The sequence below is a fragment of the Paralichthys olivaceus genome, chromosome 17, assembly GCF_024713975.1.
Source record: "Paralichthys olivaceus isolate ysfri-2021 chromosome 17, ASM2471397v2, whole genome shotgun sequence".
NCBI lineage: Eukaryota > Metazoa > Chordata > Actinopteri > Pleuronectiformes > Paralichthyidae > Paralichthys > Paralichthys olivaceus.
Window position 1 is genome coordinate 6175176 of NC_091109.1, and position 13197 is coordinate 6188372.

The 13197-nt window shown below is 42.9% G+C and overlaps 2 protein-coding genes across 6 annotated transcripts in view; one reads left to right on the top strand and one right to left on the bottom strand.

The window, feature by feature from the left end:
* Positions 1–749: 749 nt before the first annotated feature.
* On the bottom strand, positions 750–8543 carry pcyt1ba (phosphate cytidylyltransferase 1B, choline a). Of its 3 annotated transcripts, none has more exons than XM_020087626.2 (8): positions 8089–8543; positions 3622–3721; positions 3102–3218; positions 2837–2988; positions 2436–2514; positions 2192–2334; positions 1216–1404; positions 750–1108 (listed from the first exon to the last, which is right to left on the bottom strand). In XM_020087626.2, the coding sequence occupies exons 1-8, from the start codon at positions 8416–8418 to the stop codon at positions 890–892; spliced, it is 1329 nt and encodes a 442-aa protein (XP_019943185.1). In that variant the 5' UTR covers positions 8419–8543; the 3' UTR covers positions 750–889. The 3 variants fall into 3 exon arrangements, with proteins under 3 accessions (XP_019943185.1, XP_019943183.1, XP_019943186.1); XM_020087624.2 differs by having other exon boundaries at positions 750–1114; positions 8089–8537; XM_020087627.2 differs by lacking the exon at positions 8089–8543 and adding an exon at positions 6668–6847 and having other exon boundaries at positions 750–1114.
* Positions 8544–9152: 609 nt separating this feature from the next.
* The window catches only part of pola1 (polymerase (DNA directed), alpha 1), a 45473-nt gene continuing 41428 nt past the window's right edge, over positions 9153–13197 (top strand). The window contains exons 1-12 of one of the 3 annotated variants that reach the window (XM_069512823.1): positions 9153–9334; positions 9784–9911; positions 10585–10681; positions 10759–10836; positions 10911–11026; positions 11196–11258; positions 11557–11658; positions 11755–11908; positions 12011–12179; positions 12375–12547; positions 12630–12742; positions 13030–13143. In XM_069512823.1, the coding sequence (XP_069368924.1) occupies positions 9286–9334; positions 9784–9911; positions 10585–10681; positions 10759–10836; positions 10911–11026; positions 11196–11258; positions 11557–11658; positions 11755–11908; positions 12011–12179; positions 12375–12547; positions 12630–12742; positions 13030–13143 (1356 nt within the window). In that variant the 5' untranslated portion in view covers positions 9153–9285. Of the gene's footprint in view, positions 9335–9783; positions 9912–10584; positions 10682–10758; positions 10837–10908; positions 11027–11195; positions 11259–11556; positions 11659–11754; positions 11909–12010; positions 12180–12374; positions 12548–12629; positions 12743–13029; positions 13144–13197 lie in introns of those variants that run through there. The other 2 variants (XM_069512822.1, XM_069512824.1) reach the window with 2 other exon arrangements.

Consider the following 13197-nt stretch of genomic DNA (forward strand, 5'->3'; position numbering starts at 1 on the left):
GTCTCACACAAACACAAAAGTGAAAAGTGAAGCACTTGCACCTTAACTCCTCATCTCATTTTAAGCAGCAGCAGACATAAGTCGACTTGAGCGCGTGAAGTAACTCTGCATGTGTCTTTGTCAACATCCGTTGTCGCTCTCTTCCTTTGTGTGGCTTTTGTATTTGTGTTGTGGCTTTTGCATTCGTGTCTCCCCTTCATGTGCTTGTGTGAGACGTCTCGGCCACCGTGTAAAATGTTGCACTAACTATGTGTCTGTATGCCAACAGGTTCTCCGCCTCTCTACTATTCTAGGGTGTGCATCAACTTTTTTTTAATCCCTAACTCCAAGTTCAGTGAGCACAAAGTTACACAGTGATGAATGAATCCAGTTCCCTGTTCGCCTGAATGTCAGACACAGAGTTTGTGTAACTTTGTGCCTTTAAACATCTGGTGATCACAACAGTTACAAAAAAAATCTTACTCTGCATCTTCCTAAGAAAACATTAAACTAAACAGAACATGACAAAGCAGTGAAGTGATATTATGAGCAGGCCATTGTTCATTCTCTATCAGTGCTGGCCAATCCAAAGCAAATCCTCTTAAAAAGGTGGTGCAAAGGATTCTGGGCCTTGATATGTGTGTACATATATCCTCCGCTCCTTCTTTCTTCATCTTCCTTCTGTCTCCTTGGTTGCCCAGACAACAGAGATAGTGATGGCTTCTTAGCTCTGCAGTTCAGAACCACATCTCCCATGAACACCCTGTGCAGCCAGTGTTTCTAGTGTGGAGTATAGATGTGTTTGTGTTAGTGGGTTACTGTGTGTGTGTGGTTGTGTGTGTGTTTGAGTGAGTGTGTGAGCAGTTCTCAGGAAATGTTTGTGTGCATGGGAGTGTGTTCAGAAGTCCATCTACTTCTCATCTTCATCACCTTCACTCATGCTGCTTATATACGCCGAAGCTCCTTTCGGGGAGGTCGGGGGCGAGGGCCGTGCGCTGTGCCAGCGTGCGGGGGGAGACGGGGGCGAGGGAGAGCGAAGGGGGGACAGTTCACGAGGAGGGCTGTTGCAGGGTGACTCCCTGGGGGACAGAGCGTAGGACAGCATTCGACCACTGCGTTCCTGGAACACCTGTTTCTAGCGAGGGATACAGTCCATGTTAGTAAATGGGGGTCCAATATATTGACAGTGACAACAGTCTATATAATGAAGATGGCGGCCTAGGTAGAGTTATTTACCCAAGTTCCATCTGGTCCAAAAAGTTCTAAGAAGTTGCCTATGAATTCCCTGGATTTCTCCTCCCACTTCTGGATGAGGTCGTGACTCTTCTCCTCCACACGGTAAACAAAGTGTTTGCTCTTCTCCTCAACGGTGCGAACCTTCTCCTTCATACGATCCACCTGGTTCTGCAGTCGGTACTTTTTCTCCTGGTGAGGAAACATAGAAAGTTCAAATCTTCAGCAGAATCTCTGGAAGTAATGTTTCATTGCATCCTGACTCAGTTGAACTTGTAGGTGACTGGTTGCATTCCTAATGTCTGGAAACCTGACATGTGTTTCATTGCATATCATGTCATGTTATTGAAAAGAAACATGTTTCCTTTGAGTTGCAAATCAAAAAAATGACACCAACACGACCTGCAGTAAAAACCTGAACCTGATATGATTCTTTTTTTTGTTGATATCATATCAGTTTAGAATATTACACTAGATTGTGTTATATTCTAAAATCATATGATTTAAACTAAAATATAGTGGATTGTCTTTATATAGACAAGCAGAAGTTGCTCCTAATGCAATAAAGTGATTGGTAGTCAGTGTAACCAAAACATATTGAAAGCTAGACAGAAATATTTTCTCCAAATTCCTTTAACAAAAAGTACATTGTGGCTGTGGCTCAGAAAGAAGAGTGGGTCATCTTCTACCCAGAAGGTTGGTGGTTCCATCCTCCATTCGGAGTGCTGAAGTGTCCTTGGGCAAGACACTGAACCCCAAATTGCTGTCTGCAGTGTATTAGAGGTGCGACAGAGGAAGTGCTGCACTGTGAATGGGTGAATGGCAAAAGTGTACGGTAAAGTTGTTTGAGTGGTGATCAAGACTGTAAAAGTGTGATATAACTACAGTAAGAGAATTCATTTAACCGAACTGAAAGTTGAATTGTTGTGGTCAACATTACAACATAATGGTTGCATGTAGGATTGATGAGTGACTGTACGTTGATGTAGCTGACGTTGAGCTCCTTGGCCGTGTAGCCACGTTGGAGGTTCCGTCGGGCGTAGACGTCATAGTCTCTGACAATCCTGGTGATTATGTCAGATGTTGAGATTCCCTCTGTCCTCTGTGTCGGCACGAACATCCCTGGTTTACACACACACACACAAATATAATTTAATATAGTTTAAAAACTGAAAGGAGAGATCTGCAGAGTTGTCACAGACTCATCTTTCTAGAGCACTGACCTGCCTCCTTGATGTGTTTATAAACATCCTCACTTCCTGCTGAGGAGTATGGGATATCATCATGAGCCACAAAATCGATCTGAGAAACAATCACAGGAGACGTAGTGTGGCAGAAAACTGACATGAGGTGAAAATGAAACAGGGTGAGCACAGAAGGTCTCTCAAGTCAACATACATGATAAAGGAGTTGGTGGTAAACACGCACACAAGGTGAGCACATTGTCAGGTATAATGAAATTAAATTAAATGTAACATTTAAAATTAATTAAATCCTTGAATTTAATAAGGTTTGGTTCAATTAAACACATTTTTTTAAATTCTATTCAAAATTCTATTCAAAATAAATTGATTACCCTCAAATTCTTCATACACAGTTGCTGTAAAAAAACACACATAAGCACCTTGTGTTTCTCCAGGAACTCGGGTGTGAGAGTCCAGGGTGCGTCTCTCAAAACCTCGTCGACGTAGCGGCAGTGTCTCAGCGCTTCATATCGTTCGTGCTCCGTCATGACGGTGAAACCCTTGTACTTATGGGTCAGCTCATCACTGCACACTGTTCCAGACACACGAGAAAGGAAACCCCACAAAACTCACATGAGTTAGACAAATCTCAATGGGTAATGTTATTTTGTGCCGTTTCATTGAGTGTGTGTGTGTATGTATTACCTCCTACTATAAGGTAAGTATTGGGGAAGAGGTTCTTGGCCTGCATGAGAGCACGAGCGTGTCCAGAGTGGAACAGGTCAAAGATGCCGTCTGCGTAAACTCTGACTGGCCGGTCCACTGAAAACACATTATATACCATGTTAATGGTATTAATTGATAGAAATCAACTTTCTATCCAGGAGATAATAGGTGATTATTGGGTTAGTGCATCACAATGGACAGTTCTGGTTTATTTCATACTGATATTATTATTAGCAGCACGCTGGTGTTTGGTATCTGCATAGGTTTTATTATAAACTTATAATTTGGTGGATCTATACATTTAGCAAGTAATTATATACCATTATATACTACTATATTAGTTGTCAATATAGAAGTACAAAAAGTAGTGGAAGGGGTTGTATAACTTTGCAGATGCAGTAGTAGCAGTTGTTTTTGAGAAATAGCAAATGTATTTATAGGAAGGAAGGATTCAGGTGAGTAATGTATTAAGTATAAACATGAGAGAGAAGAGGTAAACCTGGGGTCCCTCTGCGGGCCTGAGCAATGGTGAGTTTCTCATGAGGGGCGCGACAGTCACAACTGGCCTCCCTGGCGAAGATGGCCGGCTCCGTCAGCGTCTGCGACAGAGGAGACGACAGAGACGTTGAGTTTTAGATAGAGAGTTTTAGATTTGCTCTATAGAAATACAGACATTTCTGAAGGTGATGGCGATGTTGTTTTGCCAGAGGCTTTTACAACATCTAAATTACAAATATTATTATTGCATTAAATTTACATATACATTAATACCAAAACATGTATATATTGTTCAAAAGAAACATGGCTGCCCATCCCAGTAAGCAGCGTGCCTCTGTTTCCAGCCTCAGTTACAGTAACCTCCATTATGTTACTGAACACAGCTGATGCTGCTCCATGTTAGGCCGATGAATTCCGAGCTGCACTGAGTGTTATTGATCACAGTGTGCGTTTGTGTGTGTTTGTGTATTGTGTGGCAGAAAGTAAGGACAGAGTTATTGATTTGTTGTCAAAGGCCTCACAGGAATAAACAAAAACACAAAGAGAAGAATGAGATGCATGTGGTCAATATGTAGGCGACCTCGCGGGGAATTGATCAGAGGGAAAAACAATAATCATTTTCAGATAATTAAATGTTAGATGAAGCAGATAGAGGAATAATGAAGGACAACAGAACACAAGGAAAGACATGACAGAACGAGAAAGGACAATTGAGATAAGAGGGACGACACTGTTAGCACCAGCTCAAGGTTAAAGTGCTGCAGTGTGAGCCTGACAGAAAATGTGTCTCTGTGTGCCATCTGTTGACCGCAGGGAATACTAAGCTGAATCTCATTCACACCAATAAAACAGAGCCAGAGTCGGTACGGAGCAGAAAGATGTGGGAGTGTGAGAGGAGGATGGAAAAAAAAAGAAAGAGATTTGGTCTCGGGGGGCAAATGACGTCAAAAAAAAAAAATCGTCTCGGAGCAACAGCAAAACCAAAGACAGTTTCATGAGCACAGTCTGAGACAGGCAGAGGTAATGGAGACAGAAACACAGGAAGGTGTTGTTCTTTGGCAAATATCAAATCAGTGGTTTCGAAATTATTTAAGAAAATGAGGCTCCAGCTCTAAACCCTGAAGGGTAGACAAACATTTCTCACTTTACATGAGCTCAAGTGGCGTCTTTACGGGGACGTTTTGATTTCATTAGCAGAGGTTGTTGGATTTTGCCACTCCTTTAGAACAGAGGTGAATTCTTACTGTTTCGAAAAACAATATGAGAAGTTCCTGGACGTAGCGCCCATGAATCAAGGCCTGACACAGAACTTTTAACATTTTTCAGGACTATTTTGTCAGAAAAAGGTCACTCGAATGATGGATGGACATTATTCTGAGTTTTCTATGATATTTAGATTTAGATTTTTTAGAAACCTGCACTACAGGATAACATACAGCACTGTGCATTTCTCTGAGGTTGTGTTTTTACCCTGTTTGTTTCTTTGTCAGCAGATTTACACAAAACTACTGGACATAGACTAAACAAGAGTTCTTTACATTTTGGCACAGATCAGGACTTTCTTTAACATTGGGAAATTTGACATTTTCACCGTATTTCCCAGATGATGATTAATGGATTTGATGAAGAACATAAAGAATATTTAGGACCTATATCTATTGGTGTGAGCAATCTGGTGCAGCTTGAATTTAAGGGGACTGTTGGGCCTGAGCGGACGTGTAAACTCTGCTGAGTGAAGTATATTTCTTCATTTGGTATAAAAACAATGCTTGATATTTCCAGAAGTTGTCATCTTTATCGTCTTTTGATAAGGTTGGAAGACGAGGAACATAGTATTAAGTATTACACATATGGCAGTGAGTACTGTGTCAAAGCCAATGTCAGCAAAACACAAGGATTAACTGTTGCACTACAAATCTGTTTGTAGAATGAAATAGTTTGGATTCGTCACATTTTCAGTTGCTATCTTCATTTTGAATCCTACACATTATATCAGAGCTGTGAGTTTGCATGTGTACTCATCTGCGATGAAAAGACACAGAGCACTGCCGAGTATAAAGATGCTCGTGCCACAACAATTCTGTTTTCTTTTCACTTTATTTTACGAAATCACTGAAATTAAAGTGGGACATGTGCAATTCAGAGATCTGGTCTGGAAACGAGTTGATTTGAATGGATATGCATGTAAATGTAAAAAGTAGCAGCACGTATAAAATAAGGAACTTAAAGAGTTAGAGCAGCAAGAGGAATAGATGGGAGGCATTGATTCTTAATATTTGCCACATGTGTGACTCCCTGTGTGGTGTCTACCTCCTATTTCACCTGCACACTCTTTCCCTGATCTTTTAAATTGGACATTTTGTTCTCATGTCTTCTTCTTCTCATGCACTGCCCCATCCGTTTACACTAGAGTTGGAGCCATTAGAGCTGCAACCACAACAATAATATGCTGAGGGAGCGTCCTCGTCACCTCCATGATTCCTCCGGCACGGTGGGTGAAAAACACAGGGGGGGGAGCTTACAAACATTTAGCACAGAACAGATGGTGCAGCTTAAACACTAACAACCAGCAGCACACGGGCCTGTTAGGCGGGCTGGTTAGAGGGCGCTCAGTAAAACCCACTCTGGCACGAGCATAGAACATCTGGCATGAGACGGATTAAAGCCCCCCCCAAAAAAAGAAAAGAGAAACACAGGAGCAGGGGGCATGAGAGATCCAGAGACTGTACGAGCACAGATAGGATGGAGGGAGGACAGAGGAGAAGATGGAGACAAATGTGAGGACAGAACAACAGAGGAGGAGAGAGAAGGAGGATTTCTGTCCTTACTGCTGCAATGTCTTTACAGCAGGACATCCATGCGCTCACACAAACACACAATGTCCACTCAGCAGTCTGAGCATCTCCCTCGGCCACATGCTGTAGGAGATCTGTTTCATAACAGGAGGGGAAATGAGGAGCCTTTCTTTGTCTGCCTCCCTCACACTCTACACACCACAAGACGTCCATACACAGGGAAACACACACACTTTACACAGACGACCCTACCGTCCGAGGATGGGGGCAGGTGTGCTCGAGCTCCTCCATTATTTCCAAAGACTCATGGGATGCGGCTGTGGTCCCTCAGTGATGTGACTCAGCATCAGTACAACGATGAGGCCTCGATACTCTCTACTCTCTCTGCCTCTTTCTCCTTCATCCGTTCACCCCGCCCACTCTCTGCTCTGACTCTCTGTCTGTCCTCCCCTTCTACCTCCTCCCTTCTTCTCCTTCTCTCTGATGCCCCTGCTGCAGAGAGGAGGAGGCCACAAAGAGGTCTCACTCTGACTGTTTTTCTTTTAGCACAACAAACAGACATCCCTGTGCCAGTGCAAATTAACGTGGGAAATACATCTGAGATTTATTTTAAAAGTCTGGGTTGCAACATTTCTATAGATTGTTTTGCTCTTCTCTATAGATAACTTTTATGCCACAAATCTCCACATCTGGCACCAAAGTTGCAGATGTTTACTGCCAAAACTCATGAGCAGGCCCTGCACCAGACTGTAAAAGAAACATCATGATGGCGTGTATGTATTTCATGTTGTGGGGGTGCAATGATCAGTCAGATCTGTCCGAAAATCACCACATCATTATCACTGATAAGTGAAAACAAGAAAGCAAAAAATCAAGCATTGTGATGAGCTGCTTGTTCCGCACGGGTCAGATTACACGGTGCAGTGAGTCGCTGTGTCAATAGACGATCTCTGCTCGCTCGCAGACTGATGAGCTCTCTCCATGGCGACGGGAAAGAGGAGAGAGCTGCGGGAGAGGACCAATCAGAGGAGAGCTCCAGCGGCCCAGCAGCTCAGACAGCGGCGGGGATTGGGGGAGTGGTCCATGGCACCATCAGTGAGAGGCTGTACTCCAGCATCACCCAGTGTCCACTGACCAGGGACATGGTCCAGTTAGATGTAACGTGAAACGAAGTGAATTAGTGATTATTATTGATTTCTGACAGGAAGTATTCTGTAGAGGACACACACATATAGAGAGAGAATCCCCCCCCCCCCCCCCCCCCCCCCCAATACCTTGGATATGTTAACCTGAAACTTTGCTTACAACAATATTAATAATAATAATAATAAATGTAATATTGCATCTTTTAAAACCCAGTTTAAAGGTTCCTTTTAAGTTATAAATGAAAAATGAAGGTATTGGAAACAGATGAATGTACTGTGTTGACAGGTTTATCATTTGTTGCATCGAGTTAAAGTTGTAGTTTAACTTCACACAGCCTAATAAACAGATCCATCCTCTAACTTCATGAGCGATTTGGCACAGAACTTAAAAGGTGATGTTTTTGATGCTTTAAACAGCTCAAAGTCATTTTCTCAAATGCTTCTCGGACATCTGTCTACTCTAGCATCAATAAAACACACAATGGAATAGGGTTTCCATGTTTTGTCGTGCGGTGGGTGCGTGTTTACCTTCAGTGGTCCCCTTCTGCAACAAAGAGGCGCAACAGCTGCGCAGCCGGAATGCGCTCTGACGCGTCGCTGCTTCACCATCCTGTCCCAACACCAGACAGTGTTAGAAACACCAGCGTTGACCTCTTTGCTTTCTCCGTCTGGTTCGTGTGAGAGTCCGACCCTGGAGCCCGTCTGGGGTTCAATTCCAAAGTGCAGCGGAGCGGCTGCGGTCCGTCTGTCCCAGTCCGGTCTGGTCAGCTGCTCACCAGCAACTGATGAGCTGCGACCACTGTGGCCACAGCAGACCCTCTGTCTACAGTGCTGCACCCAGTGGAGGACATAACTCATGCAACCTGCAGCTTGTAGCCTCCTACTGAGAAGTGATCACGTCTTCTGCACAATAAAAAACTACAAGAACAATGGTGCATTTAAGAGAACACACCAAAATAGTTCCTAGGCTGCATAACATGCTCTAATAACAATTTGTTTCCAAAGTCACAAATATGATCATGATGGTGATGTGACCATAACCCCACTACATGTTATCAGGCTATAGTGTTAGAACTGGATTAGTATTGTGGTGTAACGGGATCAAGGGGCTAAAATATGCTGTGGGGACGAAGGACAAACCAGCCTTTGTGTTTTCATTGTTCACTGTAGTTACTGTGTGGCCCCAATCTGGGACAGGAAGCCATTGTGCCCTCCATACTCCCGCCTGGTCACCATGGAAACGAACTTTATAGGGATACACAGGCGCAGACACTGAAAAGATGGAGAACCACGTGGCCTGATCCTAATTTGAAAAAATCTAATATGAGGATAGTTGCAGAGATGTATTTACCACGATGCACATATATATATACTGCAACATTATAGATTATTATTTATATACCACATTGAAGTTATAGCCTGTAAGTAAAATATCCATCATATTATGATTTCTATTGATGATTATAGTTTAACACTCTCTCTAGTAAACATGTCTCTGGTTCGCGTGAGGTAAACAAGAGTCTTACACTGTACAACACTGCCCCCGTTAGGCCACAAATGATTCATTCCCATTGGCTGGCAGCGCTGTGATGTCACTTCCTGCTTATGACTTTCCCCGGGAAGGTAATTTGGCGGGTGATCGTGCTGTTGTTGTGTTGACTGTCCGCCTTGTTACCGACCGACTCACCGCCACCAGCTGCTGTCAGACAACGAAAACCTACACCCATGTCTCCGGTGTCAAACCCCGACAAAGACACGGACGTTCCGGGCACCGGTGAGTGTTCGTGTCGCTGTGTTTGGGAGCTAACTTTAGCGGACTGGCATGCAGGGGAGCGAAGAAGTTAGCTAACACACCTGCTAGCATCCAGAGGGAACAGGCTTTAGCTATCAGCCGCGTTTATGTCTATAACTTTGCCAGCATGCTAACAGTTAGCAAGAGAGGTTTAGGCTTTAAACACAGTGTAAGCTAGGTTTGCTAACACCAGCCATGCTATCTACTGTTTTGACCTCTTCCACACGCTAGGTCCTGGGATGTATGTGACAATTTACCGTCAATTCTGATTAAGCAAACATTATTTAAATATCACTAACTACCTGGATGTGTTTATTGTTCAGGTGATATGAGTTAATAGAGAAACCAGGTCGTGTTGTGTTCGTGTGGCTAAATCAAACTGTCATGTCCTTACCTGCCGTGTCGTCATGGTGACGTGCTTCTGTCCTCAGATGATGGAGGGGACTCCTGCGGTCTGGCCATGTCTCGCTCCCGGCGGGAGAAGAAGGAGAAGGTGGGCAGGAAGTCTGCGCTGGAGCAGCTGAAGAAGGCCAAGAAGGGGGAGAAGGTCAAATATGAAGTAAGGACCTTGTGCATCACACAGTCTGTGTATTAACAGGCTGATCACCTGAGCCATTAGGAGCCATGGACACATCTTTAAAGACTTGTATCAACCAATCAGCCGATTCTTTCCCCAAAATGTCTGCTAGAAATCTGGAGATGAGACCTCGATTTGTTTGGCAGAGCTGTACCTTAACGTTTTTTGCACATAGCACTGGTGCTACAGAGGATGATAGTTTTGTAGCATTAGTAAACATCTGTCACCATCTCTAAAAACAACCACTTGTATGTGACAGGCAAATTAATTGTTTGGTTCAGGGCACACAAACACCAAATGACAAGTAATGTAAGAGGACAAGTGTGTGTTGAAGAAAAGGATAGTTGGGTAGGAATTGTTGGATTTGGTGTTTGATGCACGGACTCTACGCAGACGTTGACAATGTTTCCACGACAGACTAAAGCAACCAAGTAGAATAGCAACGCTTCATCAATTGACCTCACCCACAAGCAAGTAAACAAACATATAAGTCGCAATGCACAGCCCAGTTCAGCATGTTTATAGGATGAACAAGCAAGTTAAAATTCATAATCGCTTTTAAACCGTTCACCGACAGAGAATAGAGCCTCAGGATTTGATATTTATTCAGGTTAGCTTGTTTTATGGATGTTAAACCACTGATCATGTTTTACAGGTGGAGGAGTTCACCAGCGTTTATGAGGAGGTGGACGAGGATCAGTACTCAAAGATGGTACGAGACCGACAAGAGGACGACTGGATTATTGATGATGGTGAGTCACAGTCTCTTGTATCCACTGCAGGAATATATGTGTGATGAGGAGGTCTTATTATGCTTCTCTTCACCTAGATGGAACAGGATATGTTGAGGACGGACGAGAAATCTTTGATGACGATTTGGATGATGATGTAGTGGAAAACAAAAAAGGTAAACTAAGACTGCACCAGACAAAAGTTTTATGGACAGTTTAAGTGTGTGAATATTTTTTTTTGTGTTTGCAGGAAAAGCAGGTGCTAAAGGAGCAAACTCAAAGAAAAATGTGAAGAAAGCTGCCGTCTCTAAGCCCAACACCATTAAGAGCCTCTTCATGAACAGTAATGTTAAGAGGCCGGCTGAGGTGTGTTTTTGTTTGCATCACTGACTGACTTTAGTCACTGCTTCTAATACAATTTTCCTCAAGTCTGCATGTTTATTTTCTGAACCATCCCTTTCTCAGGAATAACAGTCAGTTGTTGCTCCTTTATTTGGTCATGCATTGATCAGAAGTGTAATTTTGTCTGTTGCAGAAAGACGTGGACCTGTCCAAAGACGACTTATTAGGAGACATCTTACAGGACCTGCATTCTGATGTTAGTAACACAGCATATAGAAAACAGAAAATAATACATTTTGCTTTCTTTATAGAAGTATTGAGTTTGATATCTTCCACAATTTGTCAAGTGGTGGCTGAAAATAAAGATTTATATTGAATCTTTTAGCTGATCTATGATACGCGAGCAGGCCATGCTGTGTAATTGACCCTAAACACCAGAAAGTAGTGATACACCATAAATAAAATTTGAAATACAAGATATAAAGTTCGTCCATATTTAATTTGATATATTGTTATATTTGCTTTTTAAATCAGTTTTTAATCTGTCTTCCTAGAAACCAAATCCTTTTGCACCTCCGCCTGTGGTGACTCTGAAGAAAAAGAAGTCTCTTGGATCACCCATGAATCCGTTTTCCATCAAACCTCAAATGCCAAAGGTATTCTTCAATCTGTCAACATTTTCTGTCATAGTTTTGAAAATATTTAAACATAATGTGACATGATGATATGTTTTGTCACCACTGTAATACCAGGAGTCACCGTCGAATACAGGCTCAAAGGCCAAAGTGATCCGCCCGCCGCTTTCTCACCCGACCCCAAGGCCATCGGCTTGTCCTCCTCCCTCCACATCAGCTTTTCCTTCAGAGAAGCAGAAGGTGAAAGTGAAGGAGCAGGATGAAGAGGAAGGTGAGGAAGACAGAGACACAGTTGTGTAAATGTACAAATGTTTACTCTTACACTTAGAGAAAAAGAACTGACTCTTATCTTTTATGGTGACGTGTCTCTTAGTAAATGATGCTCTGGCGTTTGATGGTGTGGACTTTGATGAGCCGATGGAGGTTGGTCTGGAGGAGGAGAAGCCTGCAGTTACAGAGGCTGCTGAGCCTGAATCTAAAGTCGGAGCAATGGCTGCAGTGAAAGTGGAGCCCAAAGCAGAGCGTCCAGATCCCGTCCTCTTGTACGTTGCTGCCTTCGATGTGTATTTTCAAGGCTGGGATGAGATTTTTCGTTTTTTAAGTTTTCCAGAAAGGAGTGATTGAGAATCCATCATATTTAGTGAATGCATAAATTAAATTATTTGCTATTACTAAAATGGAAAGGATTCACAAATGAGCTTGAGGTTTAACATCTTGGTTCCTCTGTCCATTTCCAGGTCGAGCATGATCGGAGGCTCCTGGGGACAAGACGAGGAGGACGGAGTCAGTGAGGCTCCAGCAGAGGTACAGGTCGACTCCAGCAAACTCCCCCTAGTGGAGGGGCCACACGGGGATCAGGTTTTCCGTTTCTATTGGTTGGATGCATTTGAAGAACCGTACAGTCAGCCAGGTGAGTCTAACACTTGACGGGAGAAATATAAAGAAAGGACACTATCCCTGTGAGGCACCTGGTGATATTTTCATTCCTCTAGGTGTGGTGTACCTGTTTGGAAAAGTGTGGATCGAATCTGCAAACTCTCACGTCAGCTGCTGCGTTTCTGTCAAGAACATCGAGCGGACCATGTACTTACTGCCTCGGGAATACGTAGGTCTCCTGTTCTGTCACATCACTGCTAATCTCACTCTCATAGGACAGTTAGAGTTGCTGTTCCGCTAGATTCTCAGTCAATTGCCATTTAGATTAATCATAGAACTTTTATTAAACTATGAAATGATATGGTTTTGGAATCTAACATTTTTAATCATAATTCATTTTCCATTCAAAGAACAGATGCAAGATGAAACTAGATTTGTTTTCTTCTTGTGAAATGTGTGTGTGATCACTATAACCCTTTTTAATTACTTACTGTTTCTTCTAATTTGAATCAACAGAAAGTTAATCCTAAAACCGGGGAGGTGTCGCAGACTCCTGTCGGAATGATGGATGTTTACCAGGAGTTAAACGAGCTCTCTGAGAAGTTCAAGATTATGAAGTTCAAGTCCAAGGTTGGTTCCAACCTTAGTTAGAGCATAACTGTGTTTTTCTGGTGAGTGGCCTGT

Excerpts from the sequence above, each read along its gene's own strand:
- pcyt1ba (XM_020087624.2), bottom strand. The coding sequence starts at position 8,418 with ATGAGTTATGTCCTCCACTGGGTGCAGCACTGTAGACAGAGGGTCTGC. Across the intron at positions 3,219-3,621 it reads GGCCCGCAGAGGGACCCCAG|TGGACCGGCCAGTCAGAGTT; the intron begins GTTTACCTCTTC and ends ATGTGTTTTCAG. Across the intron at positions 1,115-1,215 it reads TTGGACCAGATGGAACTTGG|AAACAGGTGTTCCAGGAACG; the intron begins GTAAATAACTCT and ends ATCCCTCGCTAG.